This window comes from Brachyhypopomus gauderio, chromosome 10 (genome assembly GCF_052324685.1).
Source record: "Brachyhypopomus gauderio isolate BG-103 chromosome 10, BGAUD_0.2, whole genome shotgun sequence".
NCBI classification, from domain to species: domain Eukaryota; kingdom Metazoa; phylum Chordata; class Actinopteri; order Gymnotiformes; family Hypopomidae; genus Brachyhypopomus; species Brachyhypopomus gauderio.
In genome coordinates this window covers 17405479-17430723 of record NC_135220.1, presented here as the reverse complement: position 1 = coordinate 17430723, position 25245 = coordinate 17405479, and the positions used below count along the sequence as shown (strand labels likewise).

At 42.9% G+C, this 25245-nt stretch overlaps 2 protein-coding genes across 4 annotated transcripts; one reads left to right on the top strand and one right to left on the bottom strand.

The window, feature by feature from the left end:
* Positions 1-141: 141 nt before the first annotated feature.
* Positions 142-4431, top strand: psmg1 (proteasome (prosome, macropain) assembly chaperone 1). Of its 3 annotated transcripts, none has more exons than XM_077020075.1 (8): positions 142-372; positions 2002-2105; positions 2225-2382; positions 2532-2594; positions 3003-3201; positions 3703-3833; positions 3923-4020; positions 4186-4431. In XM_077020075.1, the coding sequence occupies exons 1-7, from the start codon at positions 251-253 to the stop codon at positions 3998-4000; spliced, it is 855 nt and encodes a 284-aa protein (XP_076876190.1). In that variant the 5' UTR covers positions 142-250; the 3' UTR covers positions 4001-4020; positions 4186-4431. The 3 variants fall into 3 exon arrangements, with proteins under 3 accessions (XP_076876190.1, XP_076876191.1, XP_076876189.1); XM_077020076.1 differs by having other exon boundaries at positions 3923-4026; XM_077020074.1 differs by lacking the exon at positions 4186-4431 and having other exon boundaries at positions 3923-4083.
* A 10042-nt stretch (positions 4432-14473) lies between these two features.
* Positions 14474-20944, bottom strand: ets2 (v-ets avian erythroblastosis virus E26 oncogene homolog 2). Its single transcript, XM_077020071.1, has 10 exons — positions 20704-20944; positions 20017-20082; positions 18913-19033; positions 18573-18692; positions 18257-18457; positions 18085-18165; positions 17727-17936; positions 17255-17515; positions 17016-17134; positions 14474-16897 (listed from the first exon to the last, which is right to left on the bottom strand). Exons 2-10 carry the CDS (start codon positions 20074-20076, stop codon positions 16682-16684), a joined length of 1389 nt encoding a protein of 462 aa, XP_076876186.1. The 5' UTR covers positions 20077-20082; positions 20704-20944; the 3' UTR covers positions 14474-16681.
* Between the last annotated feature and the right edge of the window lie 4301 nt (positions 20945-25245).

Genomic DNA, 25245 nt, shown 5'->3' with positions numbered 1-25245 from the left:
GAAATGACTAAAAGTAAACGCTAATAATCACTATAAAGGAAAATGATCGCACTTGGATTTCACTTTGTATTTGATGAAAATCCTGGAGTTGAACATAGCTGAGAACAGAACTCGAAGCTCCTCGTTGGCGTCCAAACAGCGCCGCCTCCGGGAAAACCACGTGACTCCATCCCGGAAGACGGCGCGACCCGCTCTCTGCTTCCATCACAGCCACAGTTGAACATAACTGCATGCATGTAGCTTTGCAAACATGGCAACATTCTTTGGGGAAATTATATCTGCATATTCAAGAGCAGTAGAAGAAGATGATTATGATAACACAGAGGAAGAGGATGAAGATGTACAGATTCGGCGGGAAATAGAAGCGAAAAGGTAATGTAGCTATCTTGTAATGTAGCTAAGCTATCTAACATCGTAGCAGTTTTATTCGCTAATACTGAGCTAGGCTTCAGTTTCTCCAGGCAAATCACGTTTACATGACTTATAACGAGCTACATCTTGGTCGAGTTGTTTGTGCATAGTGCTAACCTTAGCTAGCTAACTACGTAGCTTTCCATATTAATAGGAGTCCGGTGCTGTTTGTACCCACCACGTGAATGACGACCAACGGGTTTGTGTAACTTTCAGTTTCATTTAACCAATTGATTTACTTTCCTTCACGCCAGTGCATGATTGTTAAAAACCTTTACTTACATTCTCCTGCCTGCGAACACATGGTCTTTAACAGAACGAAAACTCAAAATACGAAATTTGAGAAAATTGGGGATCCTATGGGTTCTTGAAGAGTCAAAATTAAAAGCAAGATATAACGGTATATATATATCATACGTATGCATGCATGCATGCATGTATGTATACACTATATTGCCAGAAGTATTCGCTCACCTTTCTTGACTTACATATGAGCTTGAGTTACATTCTATTCCTAATCCATGGGTTTCAATATGACGTTGGTTCACCCTTTGCAGCTAGAACAGCTTCAACTCTTCTGGGAATGTTTCCACAAGGTTTAGGAGTGAGTTTATGGGGAATTTTGACCATTCTTCCAGAAGGGTATTTGTGAGGTCACATATTGATGAGAGGGCTGGCTCTCAGTCTCCACTCTTCATCCCAAAGTTGTTATTGGGTTGAGGTCGGGACTCTGTGCAGGCCAGTCAAGTTCATCCATGCCAAACTCTGCCATCCATGTCTTTAAGGACTTTGCTTTGAGCACTGTTGCACAGTCATGTTGGAAGAGGAAGGGGCCAGCTCCAAACTGTTCCCACAATGTTGGGATCATGGAATTGTCCTAAATGGTCTGCTGAAGCATTCAGAGTTCCTTTCACTGGAACTAAGGGGCCACGTCCAGCTCCTGAAAAACAACCCCACACCATAATCCCCCCTCCACCAAACTTTACACTTTACACTGCTCTCGAGTCCAGTGGCGGCGTACTTTACACCACTGAATCCAACGCTTTGCATTGCACTTGGTGATGTATGGCTTGGATGCAGCTACTCGACCATGGAAACATTCTATGAAGCTCTCTGGACACTGTTCTTGAGCTAATCTGAAGGCCACATGAAGTTTGGATGTCTGTTATGATTGACTCTGCAGAAAGTTGAAAACCTCTTCGTACTATGCGCTTCAGCATCCGCTGATCCCACTCCATCAGTTTACGTGGTCTACCATTCCATGGCTGAGTTGCTGTAGTTCCCAAACACTTCCATTTTCTTATAATACAGCTGACTGGAATATTTAGGAGTGAGGAAATTTCACGACTGGATTTTTTGCACAGGTGGCATCCTATCACAGTTCCACGCTGGAATTCACTGAGCTCCTGAGAGCAACCCATTCTTTCACAAATGTCTGTATGCCTAGGTGCTTTAATTTTATACTCCTGTCGCTATGGAAGTGATTGGAACACTTGATTCCGATAATTTGGATGGGTGAGCGAATATAGTGTATATATGTAACTTGTTGGAGAGGTTTGGAAAATAACACAGGCCTTTTCTTTCCCACAGGGATGTTCATGTCAGGTGGGGTCCAGAGGTTTCAAAGGCATTAGAGAGCTCTGGAAATCTCAACACTACTAATTTGATCATAGCATTTGGACCCAATGCAGCAGGTAAGATGGATTCATATATTTTTATATAGCACATAAGTGCTAAGAACGTCCTAAGATGTCCTTGTGTTGTCCTGGTAGCTGTTGTGAGGCGTCGTTTATGTGTCTATGTCCTGGCTCAGGTTTTATCTCGGCACACGTACTGAGTGCTGAAGGCTGGACACAGGTGGGCTGGGTGGCTCTGTGGAACGAGCGGAGCCGAGGGTCCAGGCGCCCAGACGCAGCCCCCCTACCTGGGGAGCCAGGCTGTGTGTTCTACCAACGTGATGGCTGTCCCTCTGTGAGGCTCTGCCCTCTTCTCTTTCATGCTTGCCCCAGAGTTCATATACTGGATATTGTTTTATACAGTGTAAATGCAGCTAACCCTTGGCTACAGTGTTCGAGTATAGTTAGAGAAACGGACCGAGATGTATATTGTGCATGTCACAGGTTCTCATCTGCCAGAGTACGGCGTATGTGGCTGAAGACCAGCTCTTCCAGTGGGCAGAAAAGGTGAGGTGGGCAGAATGACGTCATAGTTATCTTTACTCGAGGGGAGGGTATTTTTACACAGTTTAAACCCTGTGCAGCAGGGGTGGGTGGTGGTCGTTATTTCCCAGTTTGCTGTTTGCCTTTTCTCAGTTTGCACATTCAGCAGGTCTTCCCTGCAGTTAGGGTGGAGCACTTTGCTTATACAGCTGATGAAGGACCTCTGCCTCAAACATTCTGTTTCTCTGAAAACTTTGTGTATTTGACTACAATTTTGTCTCTGTATCTCTGTTTCACTCTCTCCTATGTATGGATATAATCAGCATATTAATGCATCCCTGGCACACTGACATTTACTTAGTGTTGCTAATCTGACAATGTAATCCAGATTATACGTGGCCCTCCCTTCCCAACGGGGTCTTTCTGCTGCAGGTGTTGGGCCCTATGCAGAAGAGAGGTCTGAGCGTTACTGTGCTCTCTGACTGCCCCATGGCTGAGTATAAGTCTCCCGACTACCTGACCGGCAGCGGCGCCCCATTCCTGCGTGCACTGAAGACCACCATGCACACGGATGCTCTGCCCTGCCCCCTGCTGGAGCAGCCCAATATCGTCACCGGTCTGCCTGCTGCAGGTACTGGCCCCCTGCACCAAAGCGGAGACCAAAACCAAAGAGCCCCAAGAACTTGAACTACTATAAAAACAACACTAACTAATGCAGGTTTCTTTTGATATCATGTAAAAGCTTGCAGTTTGCTAACTAACTAATGTGTAAGCTATGACTGAGGTGCCCTTGAGCAAGGCACCTAACCCCAACTGCTCCCTGAGCGCCGGGCTAGGGCTGCCCACCGCTCTGGGCACGTGTGATCCACAGCCCCCTAGTAATCACTAGTGTGTGTGTTCTAACTGCACAGATGGGTTAAAAGCAGAGGACAAATTGTGATTGCGGTGAAAAAATCACAATTGACAAAATTTTTATTTTATTTTATTATGGCACAAATAAAATAAATAAAGTAAATAATTGATCTGCTTCTACCTGAGGCATTTGCTGCCTAGTTTAGGGTTATCACAGTTCATCCCTTCATAAAGCTTCGAGGCTGACTGAGTTTCTTGTTTTGGTTTTGGGGTACCCTAGTGCTGAGTCACTGTCAGGTGCATCGCATCCCTGCAGTTCTCTTCCAGTGCTTCACTGATGTCAGTCACCCAGACTCCGTGACCATGGAAACCTATAAACCCATCCTCTCGTCTTTCAGCACATCGGTGAAGGTTTGTGTTTAACGTGTGTAATGAGTGTGGGTTATTCACCTAGTCTTACTGGAGTGGTGAGGATTAATCTTTCTCTCCTTGTGTCTCAGACGGAGTCCTGTCCCAGTGCGGAAATTCTGCAGAAATTAACCAGGATTACTGACTCACAAAGCAACCTCTACACATAGTGGAACGACCTCAGGGGAATGTAATTGTAAATTGTTTTGTAAAATACTTTTTATGGCAAATAAAGACCCTCTGTTCTATGCAAGAGCAGTTTGTTTGTCTTTTAAGATTTGGTGAAATTTTATTTCTGGACAGCAGGTGGTGCTGTAAGGCTTTGTGTTCTTCTGCTTTCTGCATTGAATTACAGCTGCAGCAGAGACCTTTCAGAGCATCACTCTTTCCGTTTGCCCAACACCCTGCTGGAAGGCTGTCGTGCTCAGTTCTACGGCAGCTTACAAAGACACAGCTGTATGCATGCAGCCTTGTGGATTCTCCGGCTCTGACATTTTTTGAATGGCTGTGGTTCTGGTTTTCTGGCTTTAAAGTGTATCATAAAAAAACAAATCTACCATTAAAGGAAACAGGAATGCGTAATGTGCCCAGCTATACTGAATATCTGTTTACATGCTCTGTTGTTTTTACTTTTGCATGAGGATAATATCTCACTTCAGCTCCTAATGCTTTATGGTGCCCATACATGACTATAATGAGAACAGAACGTCCAGATTGAGGAGACTGGTCTTATGGCTGAACCCATTAAGATGGGCTATTTCAGGGGTCTGCATTTACTCGACAGAGCACTAACTGTAACATTTAGTGTAGTGTAATATCTCAAGGGACGTCAACTGAAGCATAGCTAAAGTAAAATAAGACGGATTCAGAAAAGTCTCATTCTACAGGTGCATTGGCCTAATATTCTACCACTTATTACTGATTTATAACAGCCATAACTTGAGAGAGCAAAAATGGTTTTCTCTATTGGAGAAACAACTTGCTTTGAACTAGCTAAACCGATTATAAATGAGGTATTTATTTTAATTCACATGATTGCAGTTTTCAAATGACGTGTTCAGAAATCTACCTAATTAGAAAACCTGTCACAGTTCATAATTGCTAACATACCAGGCCCTGGAGGGTTGTTAGATATCCCCGTGGAACCTGCTTCTGCTGAATGGAATCTGATTGACAATTCAGTGTGATCCTTCACATAAACGCTCGTCAGGAACAGTGTGTATTCACATATTCACACCGTTCTTTGTGCGCGTGTGTGTGTTAATGTTGATGAGTGCGCCACACTAATCAGCAGAGAGAATGCGCCCCCAGCTCCTAGTCTTCAGGAAGAGCAATTTTCAGGCAGCCAATGCCTTTATAATAATGCAGTGCTGTTCATGAAATTATCTATCTATGTCTGTCTGTTTGTCCGTCTGTGTCTGTCATGGATAACAACAATAATATGATATATTTATAGAGGTGGCTCCAAACTTCAACATATAGTGTTTTATTGTCATACCTTGAATAGACAGTATGATTGAGACACCTCATGGTATTGATGTTATTGTTTAAGATCATTATTAATGATTTCAGGACTGCGTGTAAATGTGGTCTGGGTGAGAATAGTAGATGCACAAACCTGGTTGTTACACATGTACAATGCATAGAGAATTAAATAACCAGTTTCAACTGGCAACATAAATGTAAACGTTTGCAATGAGGTGATGTATGTGCTTTGTTTGGGTGGGAAACTCCCTGCTGTGATGCAATCATTGCAGGCCCAGTCTTGGGCCAATCAGAGCAGGCCCAGTCGTAGGCCAAGCCCGGCCCCTTCACTCCACTTCTCTCTCCTTAATTGGTAAAGGCTTCATGCTTCAGTGCTGTTTCTGCTAACTCAGGACTTCGACTGTTCACACTATGGTTTCCAGGAATTACATAATGCACTCCAGAACAGTCTTTTTTTTCCAAGCAGTTTTGGTTATAAGACTTGCTGAGTTAGATCAAGTGCTCAGAGCAATCCTACTCTCGAGTGTTTTAAGGGTTCTTGCCTGAGAGTAGTTTAGTTGGACAATAGAGTACTATATTTGGAACTATAGGGGTGGGAACTAAAAGACAAAATGTTTTGTGAATTGTAACATTTGTAGTGAGACTGTGTACCAGTTCTGGTATGTCACCAGCCCATAATCGAGAAATAAGGTTTATGTGCTGTCTGGACATTACGTGACTAGATTACAGTGTAAACCATAAAAGGCAGGTGTGTCAAGTCTGGGTTTACTGCTGTAGAACACATCCCTAAACCTTAGAAACATTCCTTTATCTCACATGTCAAATATTAACCTGCCTATGCACATTCATTCATTCATATCTCTTATGAAGAGTGCACACAGATGTATGATGTACCTTGGTTTCAGATTGACTCAGTGAAGGGCTATATGTGCGTCATTTGGCATCTATAAGTCATGGGCATCCTAATCGCACAGCTCAGGCCATAATGTTGAGGAGCCAGACTGCAAGATCTCCCCAGATGTTTAGGGGGAAATGCGTCTGAGATTGTGTAATGTTCACAAGTCAAAGTTTGTGGTTTGCAGTGCATCCATTTTTTTGCTTGTTTCATGCTTTGAGGAAGTGTCTCACTGTTCTTCTGTCTCACTGTTCTGTCCCACTGTTCTTCTGTCTCACTGTTCTGTCCCACTGTTCTTCTGTCTCACTGCTCTTCTGGCAGTGGCTGCTAGCTCAGTTGTTTGATATTTAGTGCAAAATCAGAGGAGACTGATTTCTCCACAGTATTCAATTTTATTGAAATCCTGTTTTCGTGGGTTTTATGAGCTGGAAGCCCAAATTATGTTAAAATAAACAAATAAATACTTAAAATCATTACAATTGTGGGCCCTGAATCTATAATCTATGAAAGTTTAACCTTTTGAATAAAATTATGAAAATTAATAAACTTTTCCATGATATTCAAATTCTGTATATAACTGCATGCATCCAGTGGATTTAAGAAGTGAGGCACACTGGTCCCAAGCATGGTAGTCTATAGAGGCTGGTGATACTTTGTCCGTTACTATAAACTCACATTGTGTTACTAGCCATGTTTGCCAGTGCTCTAACATGTCTCTTTTGCTTGGTTGTCTGAGGTGCCTGTATGCTTTAATCAGCTATCGTTGTGCCATTAGCCAAGAAATAAAATGTGATACTGAGTTAATATCGTGCAATAAGAGGCAATACAGCAGTGTGTTAAGATCATATTACCATTTGAATGAAATATACATCACAAATGATGTTTAAAATATGAAAAATTGTGATCTTTTTGGAGTCTTGTATGTGTGGCTATGTAATATAATCAGTGTTGTATAAAGTATTCGAGACCCATACTTGAGTAAAAGTACAAGTACTCTATCAAAACATTGACTTGAGTAGAAGTTGAAGTGTTCTTTAAAAACTTTACTTAAGTAGAAGTACAGAAGTATTCAGCATTTTTTGTACTTAAGTATTGCAAGTAGTTTAGTCTAAAATTTATTACTCAGGTACTGAAAGTAAAAAGTACAAGTATTGTGTTTTGAATTAATTAAAGAAAGCCACCAAAGTTTGATTATCATTAGTTTTTATATATCACTTACAAATCAAAGATGTCAAAGATCACAAGTACAAGTGTTCTGTATGTACTTAAAAAACTGGGGTTAACACTTCGTACACAAAAAACAGATAACCTATGTCTTGCTATGTCGTAGGTTTGACGCAGAAGTACAAATTCGCCTTCGGATTCTAAGGGTGAGCCTACTGCCCTGCGTTTACCCTCATTAAATGCCCTTTCCCTATAAAAACACTACACTATAAGAATGGACACGATTAGTCAGCACGTCGCCTTTATTGCCAGCTAATGTTAAGTGAATTCTGCAGCACGACATGAACATAATTAGGTTAGTTAGCTAAGATATCTAACCTAACTAGTGCTTACTGCGCTATTCTGCTGTTACCAAACACAGTACCATCTCTTTTAATGAGATAAAAAGCGAATTATTTGGAATATATGTGTATTTGTATAAATATGTAAATTAAGCTGAAGGTGCTGGAAAATACAGAAAATTGACCGTCAAAGTGCCGTACAAGTGCATGAATTCTACCTTGTAACTTCGCACGCACAAAAATCGAGAGGTGCACGACCTCGCGACGCGACCGCGCGCGTGTGGTCAACGCGCATGGGCGGAGCCGCCGCGATTGCGTCATTTTTGCCGCGCGGACCCTTGCGGCAGTCACGACGTGTCGAGTGAACCTAAATTACGAAGCTCAAGTGTTCAGTGAAGGCAGCAGCAGAGTAAACGAGATGCGACCGGAGAATGCGCAGTTTTCTCATAAGACAGCCTGATCGCTTGACACGGTGACAGCGCCAGCTAACACGTTTATAATTGTAACGAGTAACTATATAGCACGTAAAAAATGTATCGGAGTAAAAGTATTAAACTGATGGAAAATATGTAGTGAAGTAAAAATGGAAGTAGGAGAAAAAAATAATACTCCAGTAAAGTACAGATACAGCATTTTAGTACTTAAGTACAGTAGCGAAGTAGTTCTACTTCGTTACTATACAACTCTGAATATAATACATACTGTTGAAGCCTGGCCTCATATCTCAGGGATGAGAGCTACATCACAAGCCTTCTGTTGCCTGAGAACCCCCTATACCCACGGTTCTCCACACCTTCTTACCTGTTTACCTGCAGAGAGCAATATGTTTCCTCCCACACCTAACAAAGGCGGGCCATCTTACGGTAAAGGGAGTGTAGGCGGAACGATTCCAAGGAAATAGGCTGTTTGGCTGAGTTAAACATTCTCTCCTTTGTCTTAAGTTCTTTTTGCACCTCTGCCCCGAGGTCATCTGGAGGACTGCCAGGTTAAACAAATCTGCTTTGATCAGACGTGTGATGGTGATCCTCCCACAGGTCAACGCCTTGCGTGGGTGAGGCAGGTGTTGGGGTGACGGTACTCCTCAGCTGTAGACAGTGCACCGAGGTCAGGTCTTTGAGGAGAGCAGCTCCTACAGCCCAGCTTTGTGCTTCACAGTGTGTTCTTACACTGTCCCATGGTTCATCTGAGATGTGTTTTACCGCTGTAGACCTGCTTCCGGAGATCTTACTGTGCTCCTGTGTAATGGTACATAGAGTAAAGTCTTCCATAAACTGCTAATTACACCTACAAATGTCTGTGGGAATTGGCTTGTAGTGAGTACTTCAAATCTCAAAAACCTGCTTTTTCCTGATCTTTTTTGTTTTTTTTGGTCATGTGTGGACCACAGCCTCCCGTGGTTCAAAATGTTTTACCAGGTCACACAGCTTTGCTCATATGCTGCCTTCCTAGTAAAAAAAGCCCAAATGGTTTCCAAGACATCGTGTTGTTACAGACCAGGTTAATGTCAGGGCCTGATTACGTGAAAGAATGCTGTCTGACACAGTTGTTTAGTTTTCGCCTATGAGGCAGAGTTGTTGGCCCCTTGGGGGATCGTAAAAAACTCACAGAAGTTTTTTTTTGTGGTAAGAAACCACAAAAATGTTTGTGAGATTAGCTCGTAAGTGCAGATTCTCTCTGCGAACTATCTTCAACGTTATCACAGACAGCTGTTGAAAAGCAGCAGGCAAAGGCTTATTCTGTTTACAGAGCTCAGTTTACAGCCTGTTTACGGCCTGCAGAGTTTTACACCTTCTCTTTTTAGATATCTGAAGCTACCGTCATAAGAGAAACCACAGAATTCACCTCAGCTTTGCATTTGCGTAGATGTATGCACTTGCCAGCCTTTCTGGTACTTTCTCCCAGTCACGCCACCCTCTTTCAAACACGATGTTACTGCAGTTAGACTTTAATCGAGGACTGTTAAGAGTGTGTGGTGTGGTTTCATTCTTTCATTCAAGGACAAGGTAAATAGCACACAAAGGTGTTCATTCATAGTTGGGCATTACTGATGTAAAAAAAATTGTTTTGCTAGACGTGACTCCTCGCTTGGTATTCATTTATTAACAAGATTCTTCTAGTCTGACTTAAAGAGTGTGGGTGGTGCTGTGTGTCTTGTACATCGTTGCAGTGTGTGTTTTACCCCTTGCTTCGTCAGGCCTCTGTATGACCATGTGTATGAGCGGTGTTGTGCGTTGGGCATGGGCCCAGGCCCGCATGCTCCCAGCCTGACTCAGGGGGGTGGAGCCGCTGCAGTGACGTGCATGAGCGCACCGCTGGCTGGCTCACAGGTAACAGCGTGCAGATGGAATGCAGAACCTGTTCGGACCCTTAGAAGCCAAACGCTGCGGGCTATAGCATATATGGCTTGGCCGATTACAATCACAGTCACTGGGGTGATTTACAGTTTAACGAAAAGGATTGAACACTTGGGAATTGCAGTGAAATCTCTTTAAAACGGTTGTTTTGACCTCATCTTGGGTTAAGACTGTAAGACAAGGAAGGAAAGAGAAGAGTAGTGGTGCCAAAAGTGATAAATGTGTTGTGAAATGTGCATGTGAGAGGGCTTCAGGTCTGGGCCATTATCAAACATAGTTAAAACCAAACACAAAACAATAGCACTGGTGTGCTATCTGTTTACACACACATACAAAGAGAGTCTTGTGCCACGTGTGGATATTTCAACTATGCTACGTAGAGTACAGGCATCAACATGCAAAGGGCCGTTTTAGTCACAGTCAATCGTAATCCAAGCCGTGAAGCAAACAGCCACATAGGAATCGAACAATAGCACACGATCCTCAAGCAGAACGGGTTGGACGAGCGTCGCCCTGTGAATGTCCACCTGTCCCTCCCCATCCATCACATCAGCTGCTTGATCAGGTAACGGACTGGACTGTGACAGCCTGCACAACAGGGACGGATGGATTTATTGATGGAATGATCAAATGATTGATTGATGGATTGATTGATGAACTGATGGACGGATCGATCGGTCGATCCCGAAGGATATTGCACTATTGTTACAGTACATTTGATTGCACATAGGCTTACTTATATTAGGCAGAACAGAAGCATAATTTATCCAGGAAAATAGACTTAACTTACTTATAGAATTAGCACAAAATCAAAAACACGAAAGAACTGCAGGACAGGGACATAATAATGTCACAATGTGGGCCGTGAGGACTGGGTTGAGAAACACTGCTCTGCCCTGTCAGGATCTAAGCACATTACCACTTCTGTATTTTTTACTTGTTAGCATCACTGCTGGGTTGGTGGTACTTCATCACCCAAAGCAGTCCAGCCTAAAATAGTCTTGTGGTCTCAGCAACCACACTCACCTACCTATATCAGAAGTATACCTACATACTTTCTACTTTGCTAAATACTGTTATAGTATTATTATCAAGACATTGTACCCTGGTTTTACCTTTAGGACCTCAACTTTGCTTAAACCTTTGAACAGCCAAGGTGACCCAGTAGATTGTTTTGCATGTTTGGGGAAAAACGTGGTCACAGTTTAATAAGTCAGTATGATGCAGAGGCAATCATGATACTGTTTAATGCATAGCACACTAGAGAAATACCAGTGAACTGAGCCAGTCACTGATGGAACTGAACCAATGTTTCCATTCTGTGTTTATTACGTTCTCCTGAGCCATGGCCCACTTCTTGGCTTGTTATGTGTGGTTTTATGAGCCATGAGTAATCTGTGTTTCAGATATTACTTCTCTATGACAGCTGCATCAGTGACAACATTAAAGAGAAATTTGTATGAAAACTCTCTTTTCTGAAACAAAAATTGGCAATCTACTAAAACTGGGATGTTGAATCCATTTTATATCAATAATGCACAATTAATTCAAATGAATTCCAATTAATTATTTGCAAGAAAGTCTACCAGATGACTACCAGACTGTAACGTATTGAACAGGCAGAGAGGGATCCAAATGCGGAAGAACACCGCTTTTATTTAAATGAGACGCTGGTACAAACACAGGCAGGTGAATCACGAGTACTAGGATCAGTAACGGCGTTCTCTTGGCGTGGTCAGGACGGTCCAGGGTCATACCGGGGGAGCAGAAGTCAGGAGGTACAGAGGGACTAGGCAGGAGACAAGGTCGGGGACGTAAGCGAGGGTCAGGACACAGGAGAGCAGACAGGATATAGAAAGGCTTGGTACGCGGCATGAGTCGGCAATACTTTGCAACTGAGATGTGCTGGTGAAGTGCTTAAGTAAGGCTGAAGGGGGTGTGGTAATGAGGGGCAGGTGAGGTTGATTAAGACAGATCAGGTGGCATTCCTTACACAGACAAATGTCTATGACATTCAAATCAATCATTGGCAGTTTAGGCCAATAGTCCATGCACTGAAAAAGAGAATGTATGATTCAGTATAAATCAGTAAAGTCTGATTTCATGTGACATTAGTCATTTTATGATGTGTGCACTTCAGTCCAAAAAGATTCAAAGCATTGTGTAACATTGCGTAACATTGCTTGATACACTTGAGACTGTATGAGAATTTGTATTCCTGAATATGCCAAGCAAATGTTCCCGCTGACTCATTAGAAGCCTTTACACATTCTGTGTGTGTGTGTGTGTGTGTGTGTGTGTGTGTGTATGTTGGGGGGCAGGGGGTGTGAATGTGTGATCTTGGGGAGCTTCATCTTGTGCTTTACACAGTGAGTCTGTTCTGAGAACATTCCTGTGATTCAGATGGCCTGGGTGATCTTATTGTAACACATGCAGAGATACATGTACACACACACACAAACACACACACACACGTGCATAACCCCTTGTTCTCAGGTTCTCTGCTGTGAGAGCGCCTACATGTTGGCCACGTAATCTAGTGAAATGTGGCCACTCCAGGGTTGTAGTGAATGTGCCTGGTGAAGCGTCTGAATGTGGAAGATTGAATATTTAAAATAATCCCTGTACAGTTACCTTCTAAGAGAACTTGGAAACTTCAGATTTGTTTGTTATCACCTACATGCACCATCAAGCTATTACTGTTCTGAATACATTTTTCTGAGATTAGATTAAGAGTTATCATATTAATAAGGTATTATCTGTATGTATATTAAAGAGTTTACATAGTTTTAAAAAGTTAAAAAGTTTACTATGCACTAAGCAATGATGGTACTCATTAGCTGATATTAACATTTACAGTATATGCAGGAAATATTAACAAAACCTAAAATATCACCATAACCTGGTTTTGCATGTACACCACCTAATAAAGAGACTATGGTCAACTGCCTGTCTGCATTATTGTCCCCTTTGTTCATGGATGATTACTTCTGTGTTACTGACTCAGTACAGTGCTGGTGGTGCCTCCTGAATAAAGATCACACTCAACACTTAGACGCCTGCGCGCTCTCTCGTCTGAGGACTGTTGGGAAGCCTTTCCAGATGGAGTTGTTTTTTTTCACCAGCCGTTAGTATGTCATTTCACTCTGTCCTATTATTCTATTCAAAATCATTTGTTCAGGCAAGCGTATTGCCTGACATGTTTTGAAGAGCAATAAGCTGGTCTTCTGCGGGCGTCAAGGCTACATGTGGTGGTTGTGAGGGAAACCAAGAAAGAAAGAAACGAAGAAACTCCCTGTGGAGCTCAGCAGCCGGGCGCCAATAGTACAGTGCGTCCAGTGTGAGATGTTCTCCATGTTTCTGTCCTTCACCTGAACAGACTTTACTCAATTCTGAATCGCTCACATACATAATCATTCTTGAGCAGAGGAATGGGGAATGTGGGGGAGGGTGTGTGAGTGTGAGTGTAACTGAGTGGGTGAGTGAGAGAGAGAGAGAGAGAGAGAGAAAGACAGAGAAAATTAAGCTTGCATGTTTGTTTTAAACATCACCAGTAACATGGGTTCTGTATGCACTCTTTATGTGGACCGTGGACAATAAGACAGTGGAAAAGAAGATAATTAGGAATCCTTGAGTGAAAGTATATCCACTTTAGTTCAGTTTTAGGTTAGTTTAGTTTCTCTCCACAGCTGAAGGAGGCTGTCGACGGTACAGCAGTCTGCGTTGTGTTGGCCATGAAGCCATCAAGCAGCAGTTTCAAGGTTTACTTTCAGCATATTGCTTCTACAACAGTTTGATGTAGTTACCTGAGGACTCTGTCGAACACAGCATGTCCAGTTCATATTGTTGCAGATAACACAGCACAAAGACAGCACTGAGACATTTTATTGCCTTCATTTCCAGTAATGACTATGGTTTAGTTTTATTTGCCCCTGACAGCTTCTCTCCCCCGGTTTAATGTGAGGTATGTCATTTACTGAACAGGCTTTTGTGTGAGTTATGGGATTTGATGTACTAGTACGATGATAACGTCAAACGTTTCCAACACTGGGCATGGTACGTGCTTGCATCAGTCTCGTTCCTCACTGCTCACGTGCTGGTGCATGGTGCTCTGTGCTTATGTGGCAAGTTCCTGCTTCTCCACCCTCCCCACCAGAGTGAATACTCTGTGTGTGTGTGTGTGTGTGTGTGTGTGTGTGTGTGTGTGTGTGTGTGTGTGTGTGTGTGTGTGTGTGTGTGTGTGTGTTTGTGAGGTGATACATTCTCTGCAAGGTCCGAAAGCCTGTGTCAGAGAGTTCATGATGTGTCGTGTGCCGAGGAGAAGGACCTCCCTCAGTGAAGCGGCTTGGAGTGGTTATGACTGGAGCTGTCCGGGTTGCGTTTGAAGACCAGACACATGTGAAATCATTTGAGAAAAACAAATTTATTTCATCACAGATACAAAGGTGTCTTCACACTTGACAAACGACGAGTTTTAAGTGGCAGAACTGTCACAAGTAAACGACATGTTACGAAAAATTGTCGAGTAGCGTATGTCGATAATAGCCACACAAAAAGGTTCGGACCTAAACAGATGGAACCTGCAGCAGTTTGGCCATTCAAACATTACCATGTAGTTCTGAGGCGCTACCGCCATTTTCTCTGACATCACAATGGAACCACCACTGCCCTGAGTCATTAGTCAGGTATAGCTCACCAGTGACACACACATTCTCAGACATTTGTATACACAAATATCATTCAGCAGTATCTTGCTCTCTAGCAGTCTTTAAGTTACTCTTTTTTGGGTCACAGTTATACATTGATTAAAGGTGCTGGTCTAGGATCAGTTCTTTGCTATAGAGAAGGGCAGCGGAATCCAGATCGAAACATTTTCTCTGAAATTGTTCATTAATATAAACCAGTGGCTTCATAATGCTGCTTTTTTCAGTCCCTCCTTATTTACAGAAGGCAGAGTTCAGCGTTCAGTAGTGAATTTCTACTAAATGTTTCAAAAACAATCCATCAGTGATTGCATCACAGTAACAGAGAACACAAGGAAAGTTATTTATGTAGAAAAATAGTTTTTATGAACACATCAAAACAGGAATGAGTTTAACATTAAACATATCTAAGCAGTTTCACAATACATGTTACAGCTGTAACATGGACTAGGTTCGCTTTTCACAACATCTCAGATTCATATGACCGTACACAGATATCACCATGTGTTGGGACCAAGTTCCCTTTCATAACATTAACATCTTAGTCATTGGTATGAATGAGATGAAATTCATAATTTCTTTATATTTACACATTTAGACAACATAGCAGTATTGATACATATTGATATGTATTGATACATAGTCTCATATTGTTTATTTATATATATATAGTTGATACAACACAGTATCTTCATCATTTTCAACTGCTGAGATGCTGCTGAGTGTTCAGAGCAGCAGACAGGTGTTTCACACACAAGACTAGTTATAAAACTGCACTGTACGGATAACTAGCCACAGCAAAGTAGAAAATTAAGTTTATTTCAATTCCAGCTTTCAGATATCTGCAGTATCCTCTGAGGGCCTGTATGGCTTTTAATTTATATAAATAGAGCTAAATAATTTTAGACATGTAAAAAGATAAATAAAAACTGACATTGTAGTTAAAACATCATATCTTTAAAACTGAGGCAAATCTTTGCTGCCTGGTCAAAATCCGATAACAATCTTACAAGCGCATCTGATTTTCTAGTGAGATGCTATTTACTAAACGCAGAATCAATACACCCAACAAAATAAACCCTCTGTAATAAAATACTGAAATTGCGATGTTCACGTTGGCTTCCAGGCAACGACGCGGACATGAGACATGCCTCATCACAGCAGCTGCCATCATGACATTCATCCCATCAGTTATACACTTTATGTCCTATACTGCATTTAAAGAGGATGCTGCTCAGAGTCGGATGGCATCCCAGCCGATGAGCCCATACGAGGGCCCTGCGGTGAAAGTTGTGGTCATGTGACCCTATGTGGCACAGTGCTGGCACTGGCTGGCAGCAGAAAAATTAAATGTGCGTGTCTACACACCAGCACTGCGTTTAAAGCACTTGACAAAGGCATCATCACTTGGCATTAGACAGTGGTCTCAACACACCATCTTACACAGGCACACTCTGAGCTATCTCTAAAAGCATGTAAAAAACTTAACAAAAATCCTCATTGTAAAAAGCTCTCTGTATAGGTACATTTGGGTGTAAACATACTCCCGTGATACCTTCTTGTGCCCACTTTTGATTATTTAAGCGACAGTAAAAATAATCCACATTTAGAAAGACAGTCATTCTCAAGGATAGCGCAAGAAATATATTCAGAATCCGTGCATCTTAAAGTCTGACAGGGCCGGTTTCAGCTCGTCCCAGACATTCGGGCAGTTTTCGGCAGGTCCGTCTCGCTGAAGCGTGGTTGTGGGAAACGGAGAAAGACAAGCGGCGATCCGCTCCGTGGGCCGGTGCGGAGTCCTCAAGTGCGGCCTCAGACTTGGCCGTGGTCCTTTGGAAAAGGCCTGTGGCGTGACAGTTGGCTTCGGGGGCTTCCCCCGTGGTCTCCGTGGCGCGTGCACCCCCTCCCCTCAGTCCTCGGTGTCAGGCTGCACTCCCAGCATGCCGTGTAGCTCCTCGGCAGCGTAGCCCAGCAGGTTCTGCAGGTCGCAGACGAAGCGGTAGACGTAGCGCTTGCCCGAGGTCTTGTGGATGATGTTCTTGTCGTAGTAGTAGCGCAGGCCCCTGCTCAGCTTCTCGTAGTTCATCTTCGGCTTGTTCTTGCGTCGACCCCAGCGCCTCGCCACCTACACGGAGACACGGAGCCACGTTAGAGATCTCACCGAAGTCTCGTGAGCTGCAGCCTCATGGTTGTTCGTACTGGTTTCGCTTGCTTGTGTTCTTGTACTACACCAGCCCTCTTACCTCATCAGGGTCGGTGAGCTTGAACTCCCAGCCGTCACCGGTCCAGCTGATAATGTTCTGACAGCTCGTGTCAGTCAGGAGCTCCAGGAGAAACTGCCACAGCTGGATGGGGCCACTTCCTGGAGAAGAAAATGGCAGATCGTCTGTTAACCTCTGCTCTGATTGGTGCTTTCAACCCTCACATGCGCTCAGCACTTTTTCACTGAGCAGGTTAATAAAAGGTTTTGTTTTTCACCCACCTGTGAATCCAGCAAGCACAGCAGCGGGGATGACGGGCATGCCCTGTTCAAGCGGTTCCTTCTGCTCCTGGACGTAGTCCTTGAAGGACACGCCCTGCCTGCCCAGGCCCAGCGTCACCGTGCTGTACTCATCATCGAAGCTGTCGTGCGACGGCACGCGCTGAGCGTCGGCGAGGGACGACTGGCTGCCCCAGGATCGTAGGACGCCGGTGCCGTCGGTACTGTCCACACTCTCCACAGACGTCTGCTCACGGGATGAGACTATAGAACAAAACATCCAGACATAAGTTTGCTTAAAATCAAAGCAGTGACGACACTTAATATTAATTTATGTGTCGACTGTAATAATCTGGCACGTTTATAGTATTTGTAATTATCATTGTTGGGCTGGCAGGACAAAAGAGGAAATTACAATCGTAATAAGCTAATAATGGCCTGAGGTGAAACTGAAGCCAGAGGTGGTTCAACTCACAGGGTGTGGTGAGGCGTGGAGCAGCCTTGCTGTTCAGGTACTCCTGGCTGATATAACTGACGTTCACAGTGCTCAGCTGAGGTTTGGGGAACCCTGAGAAGTCTGGGTCAGAGAGCAGGTGGCTGGGTTCTTCTGAAGCCTCAAACAACTCTCTCAGGAGACTAGCGCTACTCTCAGACACCTGGAGCTGCGTGTCCTCCAAGCCGACACCTTCAGGACAAACACACTCACTTAGACTTCTACACACTTCTCCTCTGCTAAAATAACCAACAGTGTTCAGAGTTGTGTATAAAAATGTTTTCCAGCATATGGAAATGGAAAATGGTTATTTAAAAGGAGTCCAAGCCTTCTGTCTTACCAACGGAGTTGCTGCTCATCCAGTTTGAGGCGGTTGAAGCCGGCCGGGAGACCGCTCTGGGCTCACTGCTCTCCAGACAAGCTGTAGGAAAACAAAAGGGAGAAGCTTGTTCAGGGCGGGCTGCCATGGGAGCGCTCATGACTGCTGTGAGGCTGAGAGAGACACTACCAACCTCTCATCATCTGCTCCAGGTGCTCCCAGAGGATGTCACCCACGAAGTCTGGGGCTAGGTCCAGGAAGCCCTCCTTTCCCAGGTCACACAGCTCCTGCCCACTCATGTCAAACTTGAAGAAGTTCACGTTGGTGAGGCTGAACTCACTGGAGGCCCAGTGCAGCCACTGCTGGACATGCTGCTTGGTCCATTTCCGCGGATCTGGAGAACCAATGTTTGAATGTGATGCTACCATCACTGGCAATCACGAGAATTCATTTGCATCCAGCATAAACGTTTTGCATCTATATTAAAATGGGGGCTGAGGGACGCTCACTGTTGGAGATGCTGCAGATGCGCTGAACTTTGGAGAAGCCATTAAAGCTGTCCTTCAGGGCCTGGCTCATCACCGCCTTACTACAGGGAGTGAGAAGGGGCACAGAGCATGGTCCCAGGTCTGAGAAACACACACACACACACACACACACACACACACACACCACTGAATGAGTAATTCAATAAATTGTTTGTATTGCTGAGGTTATTGTTACTGGAAGCAGTGTTTCTGTTAAAATCTTAATTTAAACTGCCTGTGGTTTATAACATCTTAGTAGAGATTAAAAAAAATAAAAAAATGAAGCTATAGTTATTCCTCTTGATGTAAGCTGGTATCTCACCTTGTGGAACACACTCCAGACCTGATGGGACCTCCTGAGCTGCCTGCTCTTCCTCTACGGAGGGATAACACCCAGAGAACAGAGACATGGGGTCCTCAAACAGTTCAAAAGCTACCTGTCTCTGTAAAACAAAAGTGAATAAAAATGTAATTATAATATAGTACATTTTTTAAAAGTAAAATAAGAATTACAATAGGGTTCCCACACTATGTGTGTGAACCCTAAATATACAAACAATGCTGAACACATGAAAAGGCCATTGTATATCTAAGTAGAGAAAAGAGGCCATTAAAATGTATTGTTCACTGTTTTTGACAGGTAATTGACAGGTAAACTCATTAAGTTAATAACAGCCAGACAATGAATCATTAAACTTCAGTCTGCCTATCAAGACTCGTTTTGGTAATAAACCGCACAGACAGCAAGCAGCGGGAAAAACCCAGAGGGCACTCCTCTCAGAGCTCACTGCATTGCTCAAACGCTGGCTGCCTCACAGTAAACCCTCAGCCAACTCCAACATATGACCATATTTGGACCTTCCTGTTCCGTAGCAGCAGGGCTGCGCGTGGGAGTCTAAATGAAAACGCGTCCTCCTCCAATCGGATAGCAACAACTCTACTGTCTTCAAATCAGATTAAACCTTTTTTAATTAGATTATATCCGACACAGATTTTTCCATGCACGTTGCGTGGAAGCTTTATGGTCTCATTAAGTATATACGAACGCAAAGCCAAAAAGTACCTACGGCAAACTAGATTTTGAATAGGATGCTTCCATTAATTAACATGTGTTATGGAAGCTAAGGCATAATTCAAAATGTACACTTCCTAAACACAATCACGTTACAACAGTACGTGGAGTAATGGCTAACTCTTATGTTAAAATACCAATAATTAAAATAGAGAACCCTCTTAGGCACACTAGTAAGAGATAAAGTCATTGCGGTTCAGAATCACGCCAGCTTCTTCAAGTGTGAATGCGGTGTTCATGCACACAGAAAAATCAAGTGTCAAGTCTACTTTTACAACGTATAGGGCTACAACTGCTCCTGTTTACAATTCCAGCTATTTCTATTTTTAATATAGGAATACACTCGGCCCTTACCTTCAGGTAGCGATACACCGAAGACAGGGGGGTCACTTGGTCCATGCTGAGGTCACACATTGGAATCTGTAAACAAATCAAGAAAATGAATTATAACAATCTGGAAATGTGATTACAATCCCTGATGTCGCAAACATTTTAAAAGCCTGAACTTAAAATAGAATACGATATACCAAGGTTATATGCATAAAAACGTTTATACATAAATTAAAATCGTTATTTTAAAGTTGTTAAATATTTGTAAACCGTTGCCATCGGTTTACGTTTAAGATTTTATGTAGGAAAGAATTCAACTATTGCTCGCAATTTTACTGGGTCTGAGAAATGACTCACGCCCAGTCGTCACTGGGCGGGCGGTCCCTCGAAAATTAGATCAGCGACCACCAAAATGTTTACTAGACACATCCCAACCGAAACATCAATTACATTAAGCTTTTCTAGAACTTAAAATGTTTTTAAATGTTTTTTTAATGTGCATTTTAGGTATCTCGATGGCGCGATGTTTTGGTTTACTTAAACAGCAGACATCCTATTATTCGAATGCAGTAATTTCAAGCAGACTTTGGAAAATGTTTGTTTTACTTATAGAATCACACATGGTTCATTTGGAAGCGATGCGTTGTAATCATAATATCAAACACACATAACACAGTCTTCTCAAAGATTACGTAGCCAAAGCCCACTAACCTGTTGAATGTTTCCTACAGAGTCAGCAATGAAATATCCAATGCCAAATAGTGAATATATACCAATTTATACCAATTTCGATAGATTTAGTCCATTTACCAATATTTTGATTCACTGTAATCACGCAGACGAATCACTAACGCGACACGTTAATCTTAGTTCTTCCTCGCGTCTCGATGCGCAATCCGTCTCATAAATGAAGAAGTGCGCTTGTCTTTTGCTCTTTTGAGAGCGCGCAGCAGGTCTGAGATGGGAGGAGCGAATACAAACACTGCAACGGCAACCGCGTGAGAATCTGGCAGAGCATAAAGCTCTAGTGTTATATAATTTGCGTGTGTGTGTGTGTGCGTGTGTGTGTGTGTGTGTGTGTGTGTGTGTGTGTGTGTGTGTGTGTGTGTGTGTGTTTGTGTGCGTGTGTGTGCGTGTGTGTGTGTGTGTGTGCGTGTGTGTGCGTGTGTGTGTGTGCGTGTGTGTGTGTGCGTGTGCGCGTGCGTGTGTTATTTTATTTTATTACTCTTTCATTACTTTTTAAGGGAGTGGATTTAAACCAAATTACTTTTGAAAGAGACTTTATCAGGAATTGAATTGCAACTTTCCATCCAAGTAACAACGGTTCTTATCAAATAAGACTTCCCATATTATCCCAAAAAAAAGCAAATGTATTGTATTTACATTTTTGTAGTTATCTGACTTTATTTTTTAGGTTTCTGAATACAAATATGAAACTGTTTTACTCACGCTAGATCAGTAATGTAACCTTTTATGCTTTTGTGTGTGTGTGTTGTGAGAGAGAGAGAGAGAGAGAGAGAGAGTTGGGTGTTGGGGAGCATGCATGTCTGTATGAGTGTGCGCATGCATGTATGTGCGTGAACAGTTAACACTCTTTGTGAGGACCAGTAGGGGACTCACACCTGCCCTCCCTGTGTTTGACACGTCCGTGCCAGTCTGCGCTTGCTAGTCATTCATTATGCAGCGTGAATGAGCACAGCTTCATGGCGCTTTGTGCTGCTGTCATGTCCTCCTGGGTAGCCCTCACGTCTGCCAGCACACTGTGACACAGCACGTATTTACAGACAGCCCACCTCCCCAGTCTGCAGACACGCTGATACACACCTACCCCAGGTGACAATACACAGGGTAGCTGTAGAAATGCTAATAGAAAATACTCAAAATGTTCAATACTTGTGAGTACTTGTGTAACTTTTGTTTACTACCTTGTGTCCTTGTGGTAACAAAAATGTCAGCCAGGTATTTACTTGTTCTTGACCAAGGCTTTCAGCTAACTGTGGATATTGTTTTAGCTCATAAAATTCAACTGGGAGTTACAAATATTTGTTTGACATTGCTATAAAGCTATAATTGTTTATAGAGATATGACTATATCAATTAAATACTAGCAATAAAACATCTACATGTATGAATCATCATTTCAATCAATCAATCAAAGTTTATTTGTATAGTGCTTTTAACAACTCAAGTTGTCGCAAAGCAGCTTTACAGGGTTTACAAGGTTAACAATACTATGGGTCCAGAACCCTAATGAGCAAGCCAAAGGCGACAGTGGTGTGGAAAAACTCCCTATGATGGTGGGAAATAGGAAGAAACCTCGGGAGAACCAAGACTCAAAAGGGAACCCATCCTCCATTGGGCGGCCCATTAACACACAAATACACAAGTCACACACAATTCACACCATCAGACTAGGTAAAAGGTAGAATTGAAAGTTCTGGGTTTTGATATTGTCACTGTAAATGTCTGTTGATGAATGCCAGGCTTTCATTCCGTGTCGGAGCAGTGATGCTGGTATATCATTTGAGAAAACGGTTGTGTGTGTGTGTGTGTGTGTGTGGTACCTAAAACCACAGACATAATTTGGGGGGGGGGACGGGGGGGACATGTCCCCCCCACTTTTTCAAAAGCCGGTTTTGGTCCCCCCCCCCCAGTTTTTACGGTTAAAACCAAATATTTAAATAGCGACGAATCCATGTCCCCCCCACTTTTGAAATCAAAATTACGTCCATGCCTAAAACAGAAATGTACAAAAACAAGGAAGGAAATGTATGGCGTGAATTCAACGTTGTCTTGGTAAACGTACTCAAACAAGCCCGCTGTCATTTTGAGACCCAGAGAAAACTGAGTCATTTCAGCAGAAATAGTAGATGAAAACACATAGATAGATAAAAGATAAAAGTCCTTTGAAGTTGTGTTTTTATTTGGCTTGGCGCATTCGTCCTAGGATAAAAGGTGATACGCAATACAATACTTCTATAATCAATCTCCTGAAGAAGGTGGTAGCACAGGTGGTGTAGTTATATAAGCTATAAACTTATATAAGCTATAAACTCTCCAAATATGTGACCTGGTTCTTTTCACAGAAATACAGGCACTAGCAGATAGACATCAGAAAAATACACTTAACACCTAAAATAACATGCTGTACAACCTTTTGTGATGGCTAAATAACAAAAAATAGGTTTAAATAGAGCCGTTTACATTAACAGAGACATTCATTTGAGGTCGTCTTGCTGTTTATAAGTGTTTAGGCATTTATAGCTGTATACAGTGAAGATTCTGTCACATTATTCTGTGGTACATGGCGTGAGCTTGGCAGAGTCGGTTAGTATGACAGGGTCTTACGTCCGTGCTGATTTGTATTGAGAGAAACATAAAACATATGAAATCTGCAGCCTAAGGGCAAGCGCTCTCGTTGAAACACTGAACACTCCACTTTTGATACTGTTTTGTTTTTCATCACGTTGACTGTTGCTTAGCAACTCATGGCCTTCATCTTCTGTCCATAGCAGCAATATGTGTGAGTGAAGAGAACAAGTCCTCTAACACAAAAAAGCTGCACACACACACCCACACACACACACTACACATATGCAATGCATACACAAGCCCAATTACACACTACGCACAAGCAATGCACACACAAACCCACACACAGACTACACACAAGCTATGCACAAACAAATAGCCTCACAAAATAGACTATCCATTGCACACAGTTGCAGACACTGGTGTTGCACACACAGACACACTCAAGACAATAAAACACCACATGCAATTGACACACAAACACCCCCCCCCCCCACCACACACACACACTATACACAAGCAATGCACACATGAAACCCCCCCTCCACACACACTACACACATGCAAGGCACATATAAACCGCCCCCCCCACATACACTACACACAAGCAATGAAGACATAAACCCCCCTCTCACACACACTACACACAAGCAATGCACACATAACCCCCCGCCCACACACACACACACTACACGCAAGCAATGCACACACAAATGGACTCACAACCTCACCATTGCACACTGTTGCAGACACCTACGTTACACACACAGACACACACTCAGACAATAAAAGCAGCACCATAGAATCCTCATACAGCTCATGCCAACATACAAGTGCTACACACTTCTGATTGTGTTTCTGATTGAAGAGTCCTGATAGCAAAGAGTGATAGCAAAGAGTCTCTGCAGCAGATGTGGAGCGATGTGTGCAGAAGCAGCCGGGCTGGATGCGCAGAACAGCCCGGCTCACGTGTGCTCAGCGTCCCGCACTAACACAGCTGATCCTGGAACAGCTTTCGCCTTTCACGTGGTTCTAAATGTGATTACATGGGCACCGGTGCAGCCGCATTTAGATCAATGTCAGGTGTTCGATAAAGACGGGCCCTGATCTCAGTCTGCAATTTCATTACTCCAGGTGGTTCTCCGGAATCAGCCGGACTTTGATATTAAATCAAATCTGCTGTAATGTCAAATGAAATTGAAATTGATCCTAGACAAGCACTCGATCCTGTCCTCTCAAAGGCTGCAGGAAACACCCCCTCACCTCCCAGTGCTTCGCTCTGGGTTGTCTGCGTGCTCTTTTCTTCATGGTGTGCTGCAGGTAGACCAACATCTCACTGTCCTGTTACTGTTCTATCACAATGCTGCCTCTCCATACACAGGCTATATTACACAAGTGTACATGCTTACATAATAACCACAAGGGGACACCTCCATGTACAGCGGCATTACAAGTAATAAACGTTTTTATTAAATTATCTTCTGGAAAAGTTTAGGGCACACACATTCTTTCCCAATAACTGAAAAAGAATATGAGAAAAGAACACAAAATAAACATAAAGGAGATGGCAGAAAGTCTCTTGAGACAATGTTTTATTTAGATTTTGGATTTTAGACCAATTTTTATCAGCTGCATTATTGCTCCATTCTGTAGGCTATTTGAAATGTACAAACACAATGTTGTGCAATGCGACAGCTTTAATCATTAGATACACAATAATATCTTGGAAAAACTTGCACTCAGATTAAGTTACGTCAAGGTGGCGCCATCTGCTGGATAATATTATGTATGCGCATTCACGGTTACGTTTTGTAATTCCGCTACCACGTGCGAGGGAAAATTCCTATTTTGTTGTATGCTCTTGTGTAAAATGTACAGTCATCTGATGTTATGTAAGTAAAAAACATGTTTTGATTTTTTTGTTCATCATTGTTTTTGAAA

Coding starts and splice junctions, on each gene's coding strand:
- psmg1 (XM_077020075.1), top strand. CDS start 251: ATGGCAACATTCTTTGGGGAAATTATATCTGCATATTCAAGAGCAGTA. Junction 373..2,001: donor CGGGAAATAGAAGCGAAAAG/GTAATGTAGCTA, acceptor TCTTTCCCACAG/GGATGTTCATGTCAGGTGGG. Junction 3,834..3,922: donor CTTTCAGCACATCGGTGAAG/GTTTGTGTTTAA, acceptor CTTGTGTCTCAG/ACGGAGTCCTGTCCCAGTGC.
- ets2 (XM_077020071.1), bottom strand. CDS start 20,076: ATGTGTGACCTCAGCATGGACCAAGTGACCCCCCTGTCTTCGGTGTAT. Junction 18,693..18,912: donor TCTGGAGTGTGTTCCACAAG/GTGAGATACCAG, acceptor TGTGTTTCTCAG/ACCTGGGACCATGCTCTGTG. Junction 18,458..18,572: donor CATCTGCAGCATCTCCAACA/GTGAGCGTCCCT, acceptor TTGGTTCTCCAG/ATCCGCGGAAATGGACCAAG.